This window comes from Labeo rohita, chromosome 7 (genome assembly GCF_022985175.1).
Source record: "Labeo rohita strain BAU-BD-2019 chromosome 7, IGBB_LRoh.1.0, whole genome shotgun sequence".
Classification (NCBI taxonomy): Eukaryota; Metazoa; Chordata; class Actinopteri; order Cypriniformes; family Cyprinidae; genus Labeo; species Labeo rohita.
The window spans coordinates 24,894,606-24,917,524 of NC_066875.1; the positions used below are offsets into that span (position 1 = coordinate 24,894,606).

At 36.6% G+C, this 22,919-nt stretch overlaps 1 protein-coding gene across 3 annotated transcripts in view; it reads right to left on the reverse strand.

Moving 5' to 3' along the window:
- Window positions 1-22,919, reverse strand: part of sorcs2 (sortilin-related VPS10 domain containing receptor 2) — a 205,584-nt gene that overhangs the window by 23,711 nt on the left and 158,954 nt on the right. For all 3 annotated transcript variants that reach the window (XM_051115694.1, XM_051115696.1, XM_051115695.1), the window contains exons 4-8: window positions 13,823-13,987; window positions 12,874-12,947; window positions 8,783-8,847; window positions 7,437-7,555; window positions 5,861-5,950 (exon numbers count right to left, since the gene is read on the reverse strand). In XM_051115694.1, coding sequence (XP_050971651.1) covers window positions 5,861-5,950; window positions 7,437-7,555; window positions 8,783-8,847; window positions 12,874-12,947; window positions 13,823-13,987 — 513 coding nt within the window. The remainder of the gene's footprint in view (window positions 1-5,860; window positions 5,951-7,436; window positions 7,556-8,782; window positions 8,848-12,873; window positions 12,948-13,822; window positions 13,988-22,919) is intronic.

Sequence of the window (22,919 nt, forward strand, 5' to 3'; positions counted from 1 at the left end):
ATAAGGATAAAGTAACATGCTTAAAGAGCATCCCTAATTACTTGTGTGTAGTTATGGACTTATACAAACTACGTATCTCTACTGCACATGCAGCTTCTATATAAACAATAATTTTAGGCACAGAAAACTGCCTAAGAGGCTTTCTAAGTAATACATCCACACTACATATACAGTATAAATAGTGTACGTCTTATATCAGCTTCATTGAAGTCATCCTGGAAATTTCAAAAATCATTGTGCATACAAATGATTTTGTTCAGAATTAAATAGATTTGCTAGATAATTTCATACTTCTCTGTCTTTTTCACTTCCCAAAAAGGCAGGAAGTTTTTCTAATGATGCACATTAGTTGTATAACTGATGCTGCATCTGTACATTTTATAATTCCACAGAGCATGATGGAAAATGTGGTCTGGTCTGTCTCCTCATAACCCAGTTAAATGAGTTGTTTTCTGGCAACTCTAGATTTATCACTATTTGTCACGAAAACACATAATGCATGCAAACAAAATGGTACCATCGACATTCACATTTCCAGCTTATTATGATCAATGACCGAACTCAGAAAGTCTTAGTTTAAATAAAGTTTAAGAAAGTTAAGGAAAAACTCCTATAACTCCCTATTATAGAGACTTCTAATCCTGTTTCATCCCTATGTTCTCTTCCTTCCAAAAATATCTTTCTATATCCACACACAAACACTTTTGAAAAGTACCAATTTCCCCAGAAGGCTTAGACTATTCTGATGAAATGAAAGCCCTTATATAGAGGAGAGTGTAAATGTGTACATGGCTTTACAGACATTATTTCCAATTGAATTTACCCATTTACCAACCTTAGATGTTCGGAGGTTCATGATGACATCTGGAAACAAGCAATCACATTTTGTAATAGCCGAGTGATTGTTTCCATGTTTGCTATTTAATTTTTTGATCAGATTTGAGAGATGGCACTGAATACGCCTCTTATCTAGAACTGCAATGTATTTCAGTCTCTTGATTTAGGGTCAAATATGAGCTCTTAAAATATGAAATATGGGTCAAATACGAACATCTTTTAGTTGTGAATTAAAATTTTAACGGTGAGGTCATCTTTCCACTAAGGCTTACACAAGACAATGAAGTCATCGCTGTGAACTGCAGCTGCTGAAAGTTCCCCTGGAGAGAGTGGAAGTTTTAAATGTGGATTATAAGATCATCTAAATCAGCACACAAGCAGCAACAGGAACAACAGAGTAAGAAGATTAAAACAGAAAGCTGCAAGTAAAGCATTTTCTATTCCTTTTTAGGTCTTAAATTTTACTGGCTGGATAGGTCCTGTCTTTGTCTATCATACTGTGTGACAGGACACTCAGGTCCCCAGTACTGATAACAGCACTATCAGAACTTAAGACGGCACTATCCATCTGTCTCTGACAGCAGGCACAGGACCCCTATCAGCCATGACACAGCTGCAGGACATTTGTGTCTCTGCCTACAGCCACAATCCCTGAGTGCATTATCAGCAGGCTGACTGAGTGTCTATGTATAACACAGAAGGATGGGATAGGTAACAGTACAAATGCATGGATGGAAAGACACGAAATCTGTACAGAAATAAACAAGAAAAGAAAAGAAAAGAAAAGGCATATTAACACTCCAGCAGATTGTTCACTCTGTGTCTGCTAGATTCATTGTGCTCCAATAGTGGTGCATTTGAATTCTGGTCATGCGGTTTCATTCTGAAACAGGTCTTAATTGGCCAAAATCAATAGTATTGTTTCTATTCACAGTCTGCTTCAAGTAAAAGAACACTGGGCCCTTTTTAAGTGATTTTGTGTGGTTGAGGGGTGATTGCAATTTGATTGCAATACCAACATTTATTTAAGTTTAAACGTTTAAGCAGTCTTGCAAAATTACAGGAGCGTGACAAAGTTAAATTATCCAGAAAGGCATTATTTCTCAAGAGCACTTTATGAGATCAAGTTGATTGAAATGTGTCTGCTGAAATTTGACATGCCAGTGTTATTTGTTCATGTTAGATGAGCTGAATTCCATCCTGAAACACAGATTGGCAAATGTCTTCTTTAAAAGGACAGATCCAAAACCACCCAAAACTGAAAATGTTGGAATCATTCAATCAGCCCCTTTTTTCTGAAAAATACACATTATTCTTTGTTTCACAGGTATCAAGTCATGCAGGTTTGGATACACAGTAGTCAACATTTGAAGTGGATCAAAACCTGTCCTTTGTTCTTTTGTCCTTTGGACTAAAACCAAAACAACACCCATTCTTGTTACAGGACCACTTTGACAAACTTTTTTGATCTACTTCAAATGTTGGCTACTGTACATGAGGGTGAGTAAATGATGATACAATGTTCATTTTGAGTGAACTATCTCTAGGGATGTGACAGTGAGGAAATTTTCCCACCGGTTTATCGACGTGTGACAACACCGCAATACCAGTAACCCCGCTGGGGTAGTTCGTTAGAGTTTTCCCTCTTTCCCACATTTCTTTTTTAAATAGCTTGTAAATGCCCATGCACATTTTACTTTCACTTTTGCAGCAATTCAGCAAACATGGTGGAACCAAATAAATAAGAAACAAATGTTCTTCCAATGAGCTTCCAAAATCACGTTTTAGATAAACGGGCCTTTCAAAATCCCCCAAAACAGGTGCTTTTGTATTTCGTTTTGAAAACTAAATCTTTCAGCAATGTCTTGCCTTTCTCACCTCACTCATCAGCTCGACTCACTCTCCTTATGTGATCAATTAAATCTGCCGTGGATCTGTCATGTGACTGTTCGGCACACTGCATTGAGCAGCTGTGTTCACTTTTTAATTGTACTGTCTGTTCTCTAACTGAACAAAATGATTTTTATTACTATATAAAAATCAAAAAGACGGTGGGGGCGATGCCGTGGCGGGCAAGTGACAAAACTGGTGTTGCAGTATAACACCGGTAATACTGACTATAGCAACATACCTAACTATCCTTTTTTTCCCCCAATTTCATTTCCTTTCTTGAGATATAGCAAGCTTTACTTCATGCAAATTTCTAAAACAATAAACAAACAAACACAAATATTTGAGATGAGCTTTAAAGGGGTCATGGACTGAGAAATCAAAATTTGCTTGATCTTTTGACATGTAAGAAGTCATTGTACTATAAAAACATCTTGTAAGTTTCAGAACTCAAAAATGACTTGTTTGCCTAAACACAGCTTATACTGAAGCTAATCTGCCAAAACAACAGGCTGTGGAATGTCCCGCTTTGTGATGTAATAGTATGGCTAAACACTGCCACAACCTAACCTGTTTAGCCCCACCCACTTATTTGTGCACGTAGGTAAATATTGAGAGAGGCAAACACAGGTCTAACAATAAAGATGGCTTCGGCAACACAGAGATGCTGTGCAGTGCTAAGTTGTGAAAAAATAGTCTTTGCATTGCCGTCCTTATGATCCTAACATTTGGAAAGAGTGGATGAACTTTATTTTTAATGATGTTCCAGACAGCGTCAGTAAGAATTTGGTCCTTCGTTCACTTCTTACTGCGGATTCGTTTACAAACAAGGCACAATTCGACACAAGGTTTTCAAAAAGATTGAAACTAAAAGACGATGATGTACCAACTATATTTGATCCAACAGTAATGTCGCACCACGCAAGTGTAACTATTTTTATTATGTGGCCACTACTGCTGTGCCTCATGTCCTGAGTATTTATACGTTTTTAACCTAAATCACAGCAGTGTCCATCTATGAACGATGTATGCTGTCAAATATACACAACTGTCAGCCAATCATAGCAGTGGGCATTTACTTCACAGTCCACAATCCACCACACCTATTCACCTATCAGCGGGAGTTCAAAACAGGACAGAAAATAGCCTGTTACTTCGAAATTCTGATGTTTTTTGATGTAGAAATCTTGAAAACATTATAAGTGGACCTCAGAGAACAGTACAAAATAAAAACAAAGGCAGTTCATGGCCTCTTTAAAATTAGAAAGACAAAGGATGAAAGGGGGAAAAACTGAGGAAGAAGTGGCGCTTAGCCACTTAGTGCCCTAGGTGTGTTACAACAAACAAAACGTCCCACTGGAGCCAAGGACCATCATCAATCCATAACATAAAGAAAGGAACTTCAGGAGAGATCTGAGACTGCATACTGGAATTGGGTTTTGCATTTTTCAAAAGGCTTTCAATTATTCACTGTGGAAAATATGGGCACAACATCAGCCAACCCCATCTCTCTCACACACTCCGGCTCTCTTCTGGGTTCTTGAACCAGGTGTCTAAAATTTGACCTATCTGCTCAGTCAAGCGACAAGTAACTAAAAGAGCAGAGAAAAGAGGCTCTAGAGAGGGAATAAAACACCAATATTGCTTTAACCCACAAAATGACACCACGAAGGGGAAATGATAAATATATCCATTTTAAACCCTTGCATACGCACTTGAAGGCACTGAGTGAATAAATATATAGCATGTTCAACTTCTACAGTAATTAAATCTAAGCTTTTATCCTTTGCCATTAAGGCGAATGCCTGGTAATCTGGGGCATCTTTCTTCGTAGTACTTTTTCTCTTACACTTTTCTCTCTCTCTCTCTTTCACTCTGTCACAGTGAATCAGTGGTTGGCATAGTTACAAATGCCATTGACAGCAGCTGCCCTACAGCCTCTCTCTCTCTCTCTCTCTCTGAGGTGAAATATACATGAAGCAGGCCCCTCTGGCCTCCACTCCAATCAATGTTATTCAATTACAGTCAGACAGCATTTTACTGAAGCACTCCCTTGGGTTAGAGCCACAGACAGCCTGGTCAGTCATCAGCTGTAACCCTTAGCCAGCTGTCTTCTTTCACTGGCATATTACTGCTATACATCACGGCTCCTCAGTAGGTTAAACCCACATCTGGGTTGTAACGGTGTAGTGTTTCAATGCTAGACACCAACTGTGCTCTTCAGTTAATACATATTGCTGCAATACGTCATAGTCTGTCTCCGGCTTTAAAGTCAAATCCACAACAGCTGCAGCTGGTAAAAGAACAATAACCACCTTCAAACGGTAATGCACATTTAGTACATAGTACAGCAGTAACTTCAAACACAAAACTAAACATGCACATGATGTGCCAAAACTAATCTTAGGATATTTAACCTTCATACACCAGTTTTAGTTTTTTCATTCCATTTGTCTGTTTTTTGGCAGTTCTGGACACACTGTCAGTCTGTGCATTAGTGGTGTGTATTTTTCAGTGACGATTACTACAGGTTACAGCGGTACGCCAGTAGGTGGCAACAAGTGCCTGCCTTTATGTGTGAGTCATTGAATCAGTTACTCAACCAATTTGTTCAAACTCACTGATTCATTCAGCAATTAATCAAATGACTGTCTTCATTACACAATCATTGAATCAATTACTCAACCAATTTGTTCAAAAACATGTCTAAAATCAAATTTTTTATGCTTTTATGACGCAAGATTAATGTAAACAGCCACTGTGAACACTTGTAATTTGCTTCAATCTTTTCAAACTTTATGAATGATTATTTTAATTTTAAGTGGTGTGTGTAAGGAACTGGAAGCGAGATGAGTATAGCTGTTTCTAAAGCACGCAGTGCCGTCTGCTGTTAAAAACTAAGCTCAGAATCGATTCAAGAGAGAAATGCGATGCATTCAGAAAATCGCAGAATCGATCCACGAATCGATTTATAGTGACACCCCCATGTGCAGTATGAAAAGCACAAAGTGTTTGATATACTACAAAACATTTTTTCTTGTTTTAAACAAAAATATTTCGCAAAGAACAGAACCCAAAATTGATTTCTTAGTAACTACTGGTCATTTAACAGCCACACTTCTGAGGATCGTACCTTTGGAAGGGCGTATTTAGGGAATCTCATCTGAACAAATTCATTCCTTCGGTATGAGACATAATACTTGGTTCGATTTCCTGTAGTTACCTAAAAAAAGAGAAAAAGACAGACAGACAGTGTTTTTATTTTGATTACCAGTGCAGTTTTTAGTTCACTTTCCAAACGATGGGGTCATGTCTTCACTGTCAGCAATTCTGAGACAAACCACTCTCACTTTCCTATTCATCCTTTTCGAACTCAATTCACAATGTCAATTTTACCTGGCTGGTATTATCCCAACAGATTCAGCCTCTACTAGCACTGAATCAAAAGCCTTGTCTGTTGGTCTCTGTGGTTCACAAAAATTGTGTCCAGTCTGCAACAGCATGATTCTGACTGAACACAAACATTTCACACAATGTAGTCCTGTTTCTCAAGGGCATATCTGAATTCCTTTTCAACAGCTGCAATCCCTTCAAAAAACAACTGTGCAGGTGAGGGGGGATGGGGGAGAGTGAGAGAAATTAATAAAGAACTAGCAAATGTCCTTGAGTCATTGGCTAATTATAAAATATCAGAAAAAAGGAGATAAAGAAAAATACTGTCAAAACAAAGAATGTGAGACCAAAATGATTGTCAATCTTGTAGAAATACTGCATACCGTGGTATATATCACAAGCTAATATGCATCTATCTATCTGTCTAGCTATCTATCTTCTATATATATTTTTAAAGATATATATCTATAAAGATAGAAACATTTTTCTATCTATATAGTTTTTTAAATAAGTCTCTTCTGCTCACCAAGCCTGCATTTATTTGATCCAAAAACAGTAAAATTTTGAAATATTTTTAAAATGTAAAATAACTGTTTTTACTCAGTATATTTTAAAATGTAATTTATTGCTGTGATTGCAAAGCTGAATTTTTAGCATTATTACTCCAGTCACACAATCATTCAGAAATCATTCTAATATTCTGATTTGCTGCTCAAATAACAATTATTATTATTATTACTATTACTATTTTATTATTATTATTATTATGTTGAAAACAGCGGAGTAGAATTTTTTTCAGGTTTCTTTGATGAACAGATAATTTTGTAACATTACAAATATCTTTATCATCACTTTTGATCAATTTAAAGCATCCTTGCTAAATAAAAGTATTAATTTCTGTATCTATACTGAATGGTGTATAATGTTACAAAACCTTTTTATTTTAGATAAATGCTGATCTTTTGAACTTTCTATTCATCAAAGAACCTTGAAAAACTGTACTGAACTATTTTAAATATTGATAACAATAATTATAAAAAATGTTTCCTGAACAGCAAATCAGCATATTAGAATGATTTCTGAAGGATCATGTGACACTAAAGACTGGAGTAATGATGCTGAAATTTTAGATTGATCACAGGAATAAATTACATTTTAAAATATATTCAAACAAAAAGCAGTTATTTTAAATATTTCACAATATTACTGCTTTTGCTGTATTTTGGATCAAATAATAGCAGGCTTGTTGAGCGGAAGAGACTTCTTTAAAAATCATACTGTTCATAAACTAAATATACATAACACATAATTTGTACCTTCACAAATATGTATTCATCTTGCACCGAGAGGGAATTGTGGTCAATCTTCCCCAAGAACTGTGCTGTCACCATTTTATCAGAGCAATTTTGTATGAGACATGTCACATAAAGGTATCCTGGGGAAAGACAGAAACACACACAAAAAAGGGTTAGAGGAAAAGTGAAAGTAACAATTTGACTTTCAAAAGTTTGAAAGGATATTCATTCTGATCATACAGCTTTTTGTAAGTGAGTGTTTGGAAGCTATTCCAAAGATGAATGGAGCAAAAGATATCTGCAAAAAAAAAAAAAAAAAAAAAAAAAAAAAACTGAGCTCTTAACAAAATTAGCTGAAGCTGATCCTCACTGGGCACATTGCTTTGCTCCAGAATGGCAGCAAATGAATTATGGGAAAACAGTGCTGAGGTGCCCTGTTGATGTGGCCTTTCTGTATAGAATCTCACACAATAGCTGGCTCAGCAACCTCTACAATACACACGCACACACACACTTATCAATTCTCCAAACGTGCATAAAAAATGACACGCAATTGAAAAATGATGAAAAAATTAGAGGAGAATGCATACTCCAAAAATCATGGGCAAAGGTTACATATCAAAGTGGGGAACTTAATTGCTATTCTCATAATGTTGTTTCCTCTCATTCTCTGTGGTTTTATTTTCTGTTATTAATTTTAGGCAAACAAATGGGCAGACTGCTTCACAGAAGAGGACGAATGGTTAATCAAAGCAGTACAGCAGAGAAATTCATTAAAAAGCAATTAGAATGGCTGAGCGCTTTGCTTCTGTCTTCTGTCACACAAGGTCAGACGTGCACACACACACACACACACACACACACACAGCACATCCTATGTGAGGTTGAAGGAGCCACTGAGCTGAAGGAAAAACACTTGAGGTCTGCATCTGTCAGTGTGACACAAACCCAACAGATCCAGAGTAAAGCCACAACTGAAAGTTCATTTATCAGTGGAAAGGCTTGATGTATGTGTCCAGTGTGATTTTTATTCTGGTTAGACACAACTCTCACCTTCCTTAGAGGTTGAGTGTATGTGTTTGTAGGTTGCAATGTGACTGTCAGACGGCGTTTAACCTTCACTGGTGTGAGTGTGATGGAGCTCTGTGCAACAGTTTGCATCTGTACGCCTGGCCTCCTTCACACACACAAACACACAAGCCTCACAAAACAGCTCAGCCCGGAGGAATTTTGCTGAAAGAGGTTTGTTTGAATGAGGCAAAACTGAAGCCCTTAAACATCCCATCTGCCCTTGTTCGCAGTGGCTTGATACGGTATGTAAAACTGAATTGAAATGCGCTGTTCTATAAACACATGAGCTCCCTTACCGCCACCGATGTCTTGAATCTCCATATGAACCAAATCAGGATCCACATCCACCCCCGTCACGGCCCTTAAACAAAGCATACGGTTAGTAACACATTGAGAGGATCAAACAAGACTGACTCACACACAGAAGGACATCTTAAAGGGATAGTTCACTCCAAAATACAATTCTGTCATCATTTTGTTTACTTTCATGTTGTTCCAAAGCTCTGAAGTTTAAATGCTTGTAATCACACACAAAACAGAGACATTTTTCAGAATTTCACCTGTTGTGTTCCACAGAAGAAAAAAGTGAAAAAACAGTGAGTAAATAATGTCAAAATGGATGTCATTTTCAGCTTAACTATCCCTTTAAAACACACACACATAAAAAGTCCTTGGTTTTTTGTCTAGTTGTGTTAAACACTTGTTTGGAGATTACAAAGCTGCTAAGTGAAGTTCTAGCTCAGTAAACCTGCACAAAACCTACATTATTTTACAAGCATTTTAACAAGCAGGAAATTAACAGAACCTTTTGAGAAGGTTCTGTTTCACTGGTCATTGGTCAACTCAATCACAAAAATATTTTGTCAGCTGTCACAAAATATTCAGACTCCATGCATTCCTTTCAGAGTTCAGAAATTGCAATGATGAGTCCGATTGTGACAAACAGTAATGCTAAATGGTTAAGGTTTGAATTTAGGTTGCGGGTTAGTCTTTGTTTCAGCATTGTGTGGACAGTCAAGACTTTGACTGACAAGATCAATGAATCTTTAGAATCGGCTGCTTTGTGAGGTATGAAAGCCACTACTGAATTTCTGACTTTTTTTCTCAGAAGTGTGTGATAAAACTCACAGTTGCGGGTTTAAAAGTTACAGTTGTGAGAACTTGAAATTGCGAGACTGTATCTTGCAATTCTGCCTTTTTTTTGCTCAAATGCGAGTTGGTATCTCACAATTCTGACTTTTTTCTCAGTTACGAAAAAAATTTCTCTAATTCTAAGAAAAAAAAAAGCGTGAGTTTACATACAAATTCACAACTGCAAGTTATAAGTCAGAATTGTGAGATATAAACTCACAATTCTGACTTTTTTCTCGTGAATGCGAGTTTGTATCTTAATTTTGACTTCTTTTTTTCACAAATGCGAGATTGTATCTCGCTATTTTGACTTTTTTTCACGCAAATACGAGTTTGTATCTTGCAATTCTGACTTTTTTCTCAGTTACGAAAAAGTCCAATTCTGAGGAGAAAAAAAAGTTTACATCTTGCAATTCTGACATTTTTGTGGTATGTAAAATCATAACTGCGAATTATAAGTCAGAATTGCGAGATATAAAATCACAATTCTGACTTTTTTCTCACAAATGTGAGTTTGTATCTCGCAATTCAGATTTTTTTCTTGCAAATGCGAGTTTGTATTTCACAATTCTGACTTTTTCTTAGAGTTACAAAAAAAGTCCAATTCTGAAGGATAAAAAACCCTGTGAGTTTACATCTTGCAATTCTGACTTTTTTCCTCAGAATTGTAGTATGCAAATTCACAACTGCAAGTTATAGGTCAGAATTGTGAGATATAAACTCACAATTCTGACTATTTTCTCGCGAATGAGAGTTTGTATCTCAATTCTGACTTCTTTTCTCACCAATGTGACACCGTATCTCGCAATTCTGACTTTTTTTCTCAAAAATGCGAGTTTGTATCTCACTATTTTGATTTTTTTTTCACGCAAATACAAGTTTGTGTCTTGCAATTCTGACTTTTTTCTCAGTTACGAAAAAGTCTGAGGAGAAAAAAAAGTTTACATCTTGCAATTCTGACATTTTTGTGGTATGTAAAATCATAACTGCGAATTCTAAGTCAGATTTGTGATTTTATATTTTTATGATGTGATTTTCTGACTTATTTTTATATCTTTTTTCTCACAAATGCGAGTTTGTATCTCACAATTCTGACTTTTTTCTCAGAGTTACAAAAAAAAGGGAAAAAAACATTAGTTTACATCTTGCAATTCTGACTTTTTTCCTCAATATTGTGGTATATAAACTCACAACTGCGAGTTGCAAGTAAGAATTGCGAGATATAAACTCACAATTGACTTTTTTTTCTCAGAAATGCAATATAAACTCACAATTGCGAGTTATATGGAAGCCCATTTCCACCACTGAATGAAAAAAATATAAAAAAGGTAACTGCAAGTTTCTATCTCGCAATTCTGACTTTTCTCGCAATAAGGGTTATGCGCAACAGACTTCCATATTCTGCTAAACAGGTCTCGTTGCTTCCGGTTCACGCGTTTTGCATATGCCTCTTTAAATATGAAGCTGTTTTACTCATGATGCTTTTAAAGTAGACACTAAAGATGATCATATCTAATGTCCATCACATATGTAGATTGATATATAAAAGTTTTTTATTTTTATTCTTTTCACTAACATTTATTTATAAAAATCGAATAAAACATCAGAAAAAATGTAACTGATTACTTTAAAAGTCCATCAATATCTCACAATTTGGGCTTTTTTTCCTCTGAATTCAGATTTTTTTCTCAGAACTGTGAGATACAAACTTGCAATTGTGATTTACAAAGTCCAATTCTAAGGAGAAAAAAACTGATATGTTCTCACAATTTTGACTTCATAAATCACAATTGCCTGTTTATATCTCGCAATTCTGACTATTTCTCTGAAATGTGAGGTATAAACTTTCAATTCTGAGACAAAAGTCATAATTGCGAGATAAAAGGACAGAAATGGGCAGAAATGGGTTTGTACGTAAGTGGTTTAGGAAAAAAACCCTCAAAAACCCTAATTTCTTTTCAACTGAAAAAGGAAAGACTTGAACATCTTAGATGACATGGGGGAGAGTAAATTATCTGGGAATTTTAATTCAGGAGTAAACTAATCCTTTAATGTATATATCTGACAGTGTGCTTTTCAGCATTTCATCTGTAAATAATTATTCTAAATCCCTGTAATATTTCTAAATCAATGTTTTACTAGGTAAAAATATTTACAGCAGCATAATGACTGCATGATCTTGCTCCACATTGATTTACAGCAGATTACTTGACTGTCATGTCTCAACATCACATAAGAAGTTGCAATGAGCTCAAGACTCGTCTCCTGACCGCACGGTACGGACCACCCACCCAGACAGCATCCCTGTCCATTAAAGCCATGCTGATTTATGCTCTCTCCTCTCTAGACCTCCCCTTCTGTTGTTTTATGAGCGAGGCAGCAGACTGGGAGGACAAGAGAGCCACAACCCTCGCTATGAACTGATTCTGTCGCGTCTTCTGAGGCAATTCTCTGAGATGTTTTAAAGAGGTTTGGAGACAGCAGAGAGGGAAGGGGTATGACCCTTATCAAACCCCCTGCTGCTAAGGAATAGCGTAAAAACAGCTTCGGATTTACAGTGTCATTGTAAAACCTTCAGCCAAATAAAGCATGGGGTTTATTGTGGCAGATGCTGACAGGGAGCAGACTTTTTCATCTTTTATCAGTATGAACCACAGAGAAACTATACTGAATTGTATATCGTGTGTATGTGAATCTGGTAAAGTGCGCTGGGAGGATGGAACGGAAGCAGAACAGAGTGAAAGATCAGGAAAAAGAGATCAAAAAAGAGAAAGACAGGGTCAGAGAGAATGACTGGTAGGGGTGGAGAAATAAATCACTTCTGTACAGGATTTCAATCCCAGCTGTGGTAGCAGTGAACCATAACCAGGGAGAGAAGGAATGGAAAATAAAAGAAGGGGTTGAATTCCACTAAGAAGGTGGAAGAAGAGAATAAGGGAATGAAGAGGGAAAAAAGATTAAAAAGAAAGTCTCACAGGGCAATACAAAGTAAAACAAACCAGTACTGACGCCCAGAAAGACCTACTTTCTTCTGTGGAATACAAAAGAAGTTATTTTTAGTAGAATGTCAAAGCTGCTGTTTTCCAATGAAAGAAATGGTGACTATGAGACCACAGACCACCTTTCCAGTGTTTTTTGTGAAGCTTTACAGCTCCTCATCCCTACTGTATGGAAGACAGCAGCTCAGAAGAAAGTCATAATGGTTTGAAACAACATGAGCTTACTTTCAGTAGGATGAATTTAGAAAAAAAATCACCAGAAAACTCTGTCTTTAGTAATACGCTCCTGTAGCAGAGTCCATTTGTGACCCAGATCGGTGGAGATATACAGCTGAAAAACAAAGAAAGACAAATAAATCACAATTTACTGTCACTGAAACACTTGAAGCACTAGTCATAACATTGATTTTTAGACTGGATTAGATTAAAGCACACTTTGCAAATTCTCAGGATCGTAAGAATTGAATAAACGATGTATTGTATATTGTAAATAACGATTAGGTTGTGGGAATCTGTCCATATATACCAATTAAAATCACATATGTTGAGTGTGTATGTGTTTGTGTGCATCTGTCCTTAATTGATCATCCCTATAATGAGATTACATCGATCACCACTTGCATGGAAAATACCCACCAAACTGCGCCATAACAACATACAAAGACAAATACACACTTTTCATTGTCTTTTCCATTTAATCTCAGAGATGATAAATGCAGCGTGTTGCAAGCAGTGTCTAGGGGTTTCAGCAATTCATCAAGCGCACATAAACACACACGCACACACACAGATCTTGCCTCGTTGCTCACCCAGCCGTTAACAATGTAAACATGCTCTTTAGCGAGAGACAACCATGGCCTGAAGGCCAAACAGTGCTGCTCATAACTCTAATAATGAGGATGCCAATATGCTGGAAAGCAAAAAACATAGCCATAAACAAAGCTGGGTGAGAAATGTGTTGAGAACAGTTGGTCAAGGCGTTCAGCCGAGACCTAAATCATTAATACTGAAAAAGCCACAAAGACTAATTCAGGCAGTTGAGCCTGACAAGAAAAGATATGAACATGCAGCTGGAATTAAGATATATTACAGTCTTGTGAACAACTGGTCTGGGGCTGCCAAAAAAGCACTGACTTCAATTGGTGTCATTAATAGTCATTTTCTCGACTGCATTAATCCGTGTTGGCCAACACTTTCATCACTGACCTTCGCCTCCTTGCTGTAAGCCAAAAGTTTGTCTTCCTCAGATGGATGGAAGAGGAGCGTATCCACGGTGAAGGAGACAGGCTGCCGCTGGAAGGATGAACCCTCATCTGTGCTGATGAAGAGCATCTGGTCACGTTCGTTGATGCTGGAGCTCACCAAGATTACCTACAAAAAAAATCACAAGGTCTTCAGTGACCACATGTCAAGTGTATATTAGTTAGTTTAAACATATTAAACCATTAGCATGGTTTTCTGGACATACAGATTTGTCTGAATAAAAAAGAAACAAGCAAAAAGAGACACTACTAGTCAAAAGTTTTTGAACTGAAAGATTTGATTTTTATTTTTTTCTCTTCTGCTCACCAAGCCTGCATTAATTTGATCCAAAATACACCAAATATTTTTTTCTATTTAAAATAGCTGTTTCTATTTGAATATATTTTAAAATGTAATTTATTGCTGTGCTTTCAAAGCTGATTTTTTTAGCATCATTACTCCAGTCGTGATCTTCCAGAAATTATTCTAATATTCTGATTTGCTGTTCAAAAAACATTTTTTATTATCATTATGTTGAAAACAGCTGAGTAGAATTTTTTTCAGGTTTCTTTTGAAATCTTTTGTAACATTATAAATGTCTTTATCATCACTTTTGATCAATTTAAAATATTCTCGCTAAATAAAAGTATTAATTAAGCTTTTGAATGGTATAGTGTATAATGTTACAAAAGCTTTTTATTTCAGAAAAATGCTGATCTTTGGATCTATTCATCAGAGAATCCTGAAAAAAATGTACTCAGCTGTTTTAAATTTTGATAATAATAATAATAATAATAAAAACTGAAGTAATGATGCTGAAAATGTTTAGTTCATTACAACATTTAACCCACATAAGGCCACTTCTTAAAATGCACTAATGTCTTTATCTTTTTTGACACATAAATAGCAAAAAAGGTCAAACATGTAGGCTACAAGTAAAAGACAGATAGGAGACAGAGAGACAAAATGATATCTTAGAAAGACTTATCTAGTATCTGAAAAAAATGGCAACACCTCTAAATGACCCAGGGTTGTGTAAAATCACCCAACAGATTGAACTTTATTGTAAGCTGCAGTTCATTTAACTACCTTTAAGTGGCAATGTTGTTCAACCAACTGCGCAGTGAAGCGTCTCTAACGGGAGGCAAGTTCACTACCTGCTACCAGTAGAGGAAAAACAAGCTGGGATCCTCACGGGGACTGCCAAACAGAGAGACTCTCAAAGGGATCTCTGTGAAACAAGTTATCCATCCCAAAACAAAGACTCAAGGGGAAAAAAGGAAAGAATCTCCTCTCTGTAAAACTTCCCTCTTAAAGCAATAACTCGCAGAGTTTAGCACAGAGCCCCCTTTGTGGTCTGTGGATAAAAGCCATCAAACAACATCCTGCGGCTGTCCCAGAGGAGTACGGCGAGCTGGCAGGGCTGGAAGAGGCTATGGAGGCCGGTAAAACAACATAGGGCAGAATGTGGTGGCTGATGGCGCTTTAAGCGGGTAATCACAAATCTGCTCTGATGTCTGACTGCCACTTCAGAATGAGGTTTTAGCAATTGTCTGTAGGTCATGTAATCGGTTATGAGATAATCTGCTTTAAGATCTCCAACCGGATCTTTTCTCACAATAGGAAAGTCACATAGTGTCATTTAAGTAGAATCAAGCTTTGTACTGTATGCCTGCTTTTGACTGGATGAAAGACAACACAGGCAGCTTGGAGGATTTGCACACATACATGAAAGAACAATTGTCTAAACATTCCTTTGAAAGTGCCACGTTCAAAAGATTTACCTTTGCATAGCAGTCATGAACGAGACCACGTGATTGTATTGACCTAATTACTCATGCTAATGAACAGCAGTAATATTCATCACGCAACAAAGCCCTGAACGAGTCGCTAATTCAAACACCCCACACTCTTTCGGTGCTGTGGAACTTTGTAAACAGAACAGCCAGCGAAAGGGACAAACATGTCTGTGTGTACACATGTGTGTAACTGCTTTTACTCAATGCGGCTCTACTAATTTTGCTTTCCACCCAATTTCATATGCAAATTGGCAGTTTTGATATCCAGTCAGTGCTGAGCGAGAAAATGAGAAACATAGAGAGATGAAGAGGGGGAGCGAGTGAGAGAGGTCTGTTCTGTGCACCTGAGCTCAACCACTGGAACAAAAGACAGACTTGAAGAAAACTGACTGCGGCAACGGCAAATTTTCAATACTCAACCGCACAAAGCCGAGGGGAGAATTGTGGAGCGCTGTTTGAATGCTGAAAGCTCCTCCTGAAACAACCGAGACCTGTTCAGGTTTGCATTCTGGCTTATCTCTACCTGATGCACCTCACAGAGAGAGAGAGAAACAGAAACAGGATTTCCTAGAAGAGATGCTTCACAACAGAGAGTCCTCAACAGACAGTGGGGTCAAGAGTCAGTGGCACAGATTAAAGGCGTAGCTTACAAGTCTGTCATCATTTCATCTTCCTCAAGTCGTTCTAAACGGAAAATTTTTTTGTTCTTTTAAACCAGCAGATCCGGTTCATAAAACTGGTTTAGAAAAAAAAAAAATCATTCACAAATCTGCACAATGCTCGAGTGATTTAATCTAGACTCAGTGATTTTTAAGTGAACATCTCAATGGAGTTAATCTTAACTGAAAGGAATAAATATTTTCTGATAATTTACTCAACCTCATACGAAGATGTTCATGATGTTCAAGATGTTCATGTCTTTCTTTCTTCATTTGAAAAGAAATTAATTAATTTGAGGAAAACATTCCAGGATTTTTTCCCATATAGTGGACATCAGTGGGAACCAATGGGTTGAAGGTCCAAAATGCAGTTTCAATGCAGCTTTAAAGGGCTCCCAGAAAAGGAATAAGGGTCTTATCTTGCGAAACGATTTGTAATTTTCTTAAAACAATAAAAAATGATTTACTTTTTAACCACATATGCTCGTCTTGCTCCAGCCTGACCTCACGCAAAATCATGTTGGAAAGGTCACGCGTGACGTAGGCGGAAGTACGGACCCAGTGTTTACAGAGCGAACGTGCAAAGAAAGTCAAATGCCCTTTACAAAAAAAGTTGGAGGACAAAATGAGATGTAGTTTTTCATCCTAGCCTACCTTTCGACAAAAGACAAAAACGAAACATGGGTGACCTTTCCAACGTGATTATGCAATGCGTGAAGACACGCATTTGCATCATAGAGCTAGTGCAAGATAAACATTTGTTGTTTTAACAAAATAATCTATCACTATGCTAGATATGACCTTCAAAGTTGCACTAAGCAATTTTTGAAAAATGCTTTTGACTGCAGTGTTGGACCGGGTCCCAAAACACACTTCAGCCAATCAGCAGTAAGGGGCGTGGCTAGTAATGATAGAGATAAGAGAGTGCTCAATTTGTGTTCACAGGACGGATATTAGCAGATCGACTATAGATGGAGAGAACTGTAAGACAAAAAAGCGGAAAATATCGGAGGAACAAAATATTAAAAAGAAGGCTTACGATCAGGCAAGAGGTAAAACCCGTGTAAATATCGAAGCAGCTTTCCAGCGGTGGAGAGAGCTCAAGGAGCGGGAAGGACTTGAATCGGATGCTGAGATTGTGTTGTTTCTTTTTGATAAGTGTGTAATGTTGATTTTGCATTGTTTCACACAACTTACCTGTTTTGTTTGAATATGCTTGTGTGTCATCTTCACTTATTTCCGCAATCGTTGTTATGCCTGGGTTGTGTGTAGGGCGGAGATAAGAAAATAGGGGCGAGGTCCTGTTGGGCTATAGGAGTGCTCGTTTTGGTGCTTTCAAAAATCAACATTGTTTGGGTAAAATCGCTTAGTGCACCTTTAAGGCTGTTATAAACTGGATGAGAAGCGCAGCATCGCGCCATCTTTATATTTTGTTTTGAGTCGTTGCTGGGCGCCACAAACAGACGCCGCTGGTGCGCTTACGCTAATAGAAAACAACCTGTTTGAATTTTAAAGACGTGGCGCTGCGCTTCTCATCTGGTGTACGACCGTCTTTATTTCTCGGCCGGAATCACGTAGAGCCCTTTGTAGCTGCATTGAAACTGCAATTTGGAATGGAATGTTTTCTTCAAACTGAAGAAAGAAAGACATGAACATCTTGGATATAAGTAAATTATCAGGAAATTTTTATTCTGGAAGTGAACTACTCCTTTAAAGCGATAGTTTTATAGTCATCTGAAAATTCAGTTATCTTTTACTCGCTTTCATGTTCTTCCAAACCTGACTTACTTTCTTTTGCGAAACATAAAATAATATATTTTGAGTTGACAGTTTTGGTGACCATTGACATCCACTGTATGGACAAAAAACACTTTCTCAGACATTACTCAAAATACCTTCTTTTAGGTTTCACTGAAGAAAGAAACTCATCATACAGCTTTGTAACAACATGAAGATTACTAAATGATAGGGGTGTGACGAGACACTTATCCCACAAGACGAGACGAGACACGAGACTGGGTTCACGAGAACGAGACGAGACGAGATTTTTAAACTTTTCTTAAGAAATCCTCAATGATGACATAAATAGGGAAAATAGTCTTTTATTCAACTGAAAAAGACAAAATGCTAAAAAACGTAGGTGCATTTTTTACTTAAACTTAAACTTCCATTTTAATGAATTATATGCAGTAATAAACAACATTTAAACAAGAGCTTCATGATTCTGGATAAACTGAGATTCCCAGTTGTTTTTAATAATTCGGAGATCTCGATTCTCTCACGATTCAGGAGAAAAAAGATTAGAAAACTAAGCAAAATAACGTAATTTACTAGTGGTTCTGACAAACTGTTCATTCCTTAAGTCTTTTAAAAACGTATTAATTTAAACAAAATTTTATTGAAATTGAACAAAAACTATCCCTTTAAAATACATTTTTGCCCTTGTAAAAATCTATTTTGCGATTTCAGAGGTATTGAAATATAGATATATAAGGACTGTTTCATGGTGTTTTTTGCCATTTTTATCCACTGACAGACACCACTATGAACTGTCACTGTATGGAAAAAATCCTGTGGAAAAAATACATTCTTTTGCATAACGGATAAGCTAAGGGCGAGTAAATAATGACAGACTTTTCAAATGAGCTGAACTATCCCTTTAAGAAAGCCCCTCGGCCAACAGGCAAGCTTGTGACATCACACACACCCAGATCCCCTCTCTCTCTATTTCTCTCCAAATGTAGAATATGGAAATATTCTCCCACACACATCAAACACTTTGAATAGACGTTAAGCATCTATTATGTCTATGTGATAGTGTGAAGGTACAGAGGGCAGTGAAGAGACTCCCTTTTCAAGGGAGACAAAGGAAATGTGTGTTTGTCTGTGCTTGTGTGTGTGTGTGTGTGTGTGTGTGTGTGTGATCTTTCCACTGACCCTTCTCTAAATCCAGGTCTCACACAGGTAATTTGTCAGGAGCATGCTTGGGGTGAAAGCACTGTTATTAAGTCCCTCCTGCCTGTCATAATGGCTCAGCTCAGACTAAAGAACAGCCCACACATCAAACACCTACACCAGGGACGAGGACCCATGAAAACACTGAAGACAAAAGGAAAAAAGGATAACAATGCTCGCACTCTGTGCATGATCACAGCTTTGTGCTTGGGGCTACCATGTAACATTTTTTTTTTTTTGCTCTGTAGGTGCAGTGCTTGGCAACAATTATACATTTTCCTGAACTGCAGGGTCTCGGCTCTGTGATCATGACCTAAAGAAGGTGTAATCATGTACACTTTGACTGTTGGCAGACAAATTGCAAAAACACAGCCTTAAAAAGATGTTGTGGCCAAGTACAGTTAAACCGATGCTAACTGATGTTAATGTGTGGGGTGATATCAAGTGATCGATTTCCGTACACCATGTCCTATCCAGGAATGATGCAACATGTTTTCAGCAATAAGTCCTTTGTTCACCCTGAAAGAGAGACTACTGTGTGACGAGACACAATCTCAGCCAATCAGAAGATATTCAATGTTCCATGTTCTAGGTTGTAAATTAGACTTTTCATCACGACATAATCTGACATCTATTCTCTTAGCCAGAGATGCAATATTTGCTAATACCTCAAAACATAATATGATACATTTTGATGAGATTCAATTCACATGAGATCTGAGTCTGATGACAGATCATTGGCGGCTTGTGCAACGAGATAAGCAATTAATATAGTCATGAAGTTTTAAGGTACATGGTACTGTCTAAAATGCACAAATCTAGTATATTCAGACAAATAAATATAACAAAAATTAAAAACAAAGTTGACTTTTGAGACTAACACTGACTTGGCTAACATGAGAGTGTTAAAAGGTGCATCTTATACTTAGTGCAATTATACTTGATCAGTGCACTGATTCATACTGACATTTATGAGGAGAGGGACTGATGAGTTTTTACAGTAGGCAGAACAATGTAATGTGACACCGCATAAATAGCAACCATGTGATCAACAATGTCCTGTCGCTCGTCACGGTCACAGCTGGTGATTGGAAAAAAAAACATTACACTGAGATGGCTTTATCTCTTACCGCTTAATATTATGTATAAGGGTCTTTGATCATATTAAAACACGCCTTTAGGGAAAAATCATGTCCATAGTGATGTCTTTGTAGTAGGCAGCTCTTCAAACATGATGCAATTTATTAGCATCAGCTTTAAAGCTGTAAAACTTTTCAGGTCAAGTTTGATACCGTATGTAGATGTTCATTTCAGGCTATCCATTCTTACTACAGTCATTATACAGAAATTTTAAGGGACCAATATCTAAAAGAAAAGTACACTAGCAGTCAAAAGTTTTTGAACAGTAAGATTTGTAATATTTTTTAAAGAATTCTCTTCTGCTCAAGTCTGCATTTATTTGGCCAAAAATACAGCAAAAGCAGTAATATTGCAAAATATGTTTACTATTTAAAATAGCTGCTTTCTGTTTGAATATATTTTAAAATGTATTGTATTTCTGTGATCAAAGGAAATTTTTTTAGCATCATTACTACAGTCTTCAGTGTCACATGATCATTTAGAAATCATTCTAATATGCTGATTTGCTGTTCAAAAACATTTATTATTATTATTTTATTATTATTAATAATAATTATCAATATTTAAAACAGCTGAGTAATTTTTTTCAGGATTCTCTGATTAATAGAAAGATTTTTTTTATTTAGCAAAGATGTTTTAAATATATCAAAAGTGATGATAAACACATTTATAGTGTTACAAAAGATTTCTATTTCAGATAAATGCTGTTCTGAATTTTCTATTAATCTATTCAGTATATTAGAATGATTTCTGAAAGATCATGTGACTGGAGTAATGATGCTAAAAATTCAGCTTTGAAATCACAGGGAAAAAATACATTTTAAAATATATTCAAATAGAAAACAGTTATTTTAAATAGTACAAATATTTCAAAATACTACTGTAGCTGTACTTTTATATCAAATAAATGCAGGCTTGATGAGCAGAAGAAAACATTTAAAATCGTACTGTTCAAAAACTTTTGACTGGCAGTTCTTGGAAAGCCCTCTTGAAAAAACCATCGAATTCTAAAGTGTTATATTAAGATAATTCATCATATTTTAGCTGCGGGGACAGTTTGCTGATAAGATGATCAATATATATTGATATAGCCTTCCGTCTCTTAGTTAGTCAGCAATACATCATATATTTGAGACTTGTGGAGCTACTGTGGTGGGAAACAATCCGATTAGGCCCAATCCCATTTATTTATTTACTTGTAATAAAATAATAAAAGTCATGTTTAGATATGCGATACCACAACAGTAATAAACATTTATAACTAATGATATAGACGTGATAACAGAGACAAACTTGGAATAATCTAAACTCAGCTGAACTGTGACAGTCCTTGACTGGAACTTATTTATTTAAGATAGAGAGATGAAGTTGAACTGGGGCATTTGAAAATTGCTGAATTATGTAGGTAGATTAACTAATGGCAAAGATATACGCCTTTTAGAGTCAATACTGGGATCAATCATTTCTGCTCCATTAATAATCATAGACGAAGCCAGAACCTACATTACGCTGGATGATGCATCAGTGATTTCTCAAAAACACAAAATACTCAAAACAAATACTTTTTTTCTCACAATTTCTGTTCTAATTTTAATCTGGAAATCTGTTCAAATGTTTTGGTCAAATAACGATTAAAAACACAGTAACACATTGTGTTAAATGGAGTTGAGAGTGCTACACTCCGGAGCCCTGCACATGACATGTGGAAGAAAAAAAGATACAAGCGAACAAATTAATAAGGGAACAAATTAGTAAACAAGATCCTTTTTTTCATGTGAACCTGCAACTTTAAAAGTCTCAGTTATATAAAGCAATGATGAGCAAACTCAAATAATTTCTGTGACCTAATGGACATATGTCTATCAAATGACAGCAGGAAGGACACGATGTGGAAATTTCTCCATATGCAGTCACCAATTCCAAACAGTCTGTTTAGGTCAAAATGGTGCAGATTCTCCACAGGGAAAGCTTAATCTCCTTCCCCGTCTCAGCGGGGGCTCTCTGATTCTGACTCCAGTGAGATCTGAGTGAGTAATCTCAGCTCACCACTTTAAACGTGCAAAAAGCGCCATCTGTGCCTTTGTCTCCGCTATGATAACAACGTTACAGCAGATTTGACTGGAGGATTTTAAAACAGCAGTTCATTTATAAGCGGCTACTCTAGGCAGTCACTGTTCAAGATTAAAATAAAGGTTTGGCCCTTCAAGACCCTTCAATTTGAAATTATTTTTAGAACAATTTTACACATATAACTTAATCAATTAATTAATTAATTAATTAATGCACCTATTGTAAGAGCAAAATTCATCAAATGAAAATCAAAAAAAAATCCAGTGTCCCAAAGGAATGCGAATCATAAAGAATTTTATGATATTGTTATGATTACTTGTTCCTCAACGGTTCAATTTAGTATATTTGGAAAAAGAATTTTGCAGTTCTGCTACACTCTAAAAAATTCTGGATTATTTTTCAACCCAAATGCTGGGTTCAGCACATTGGGTCATTTTA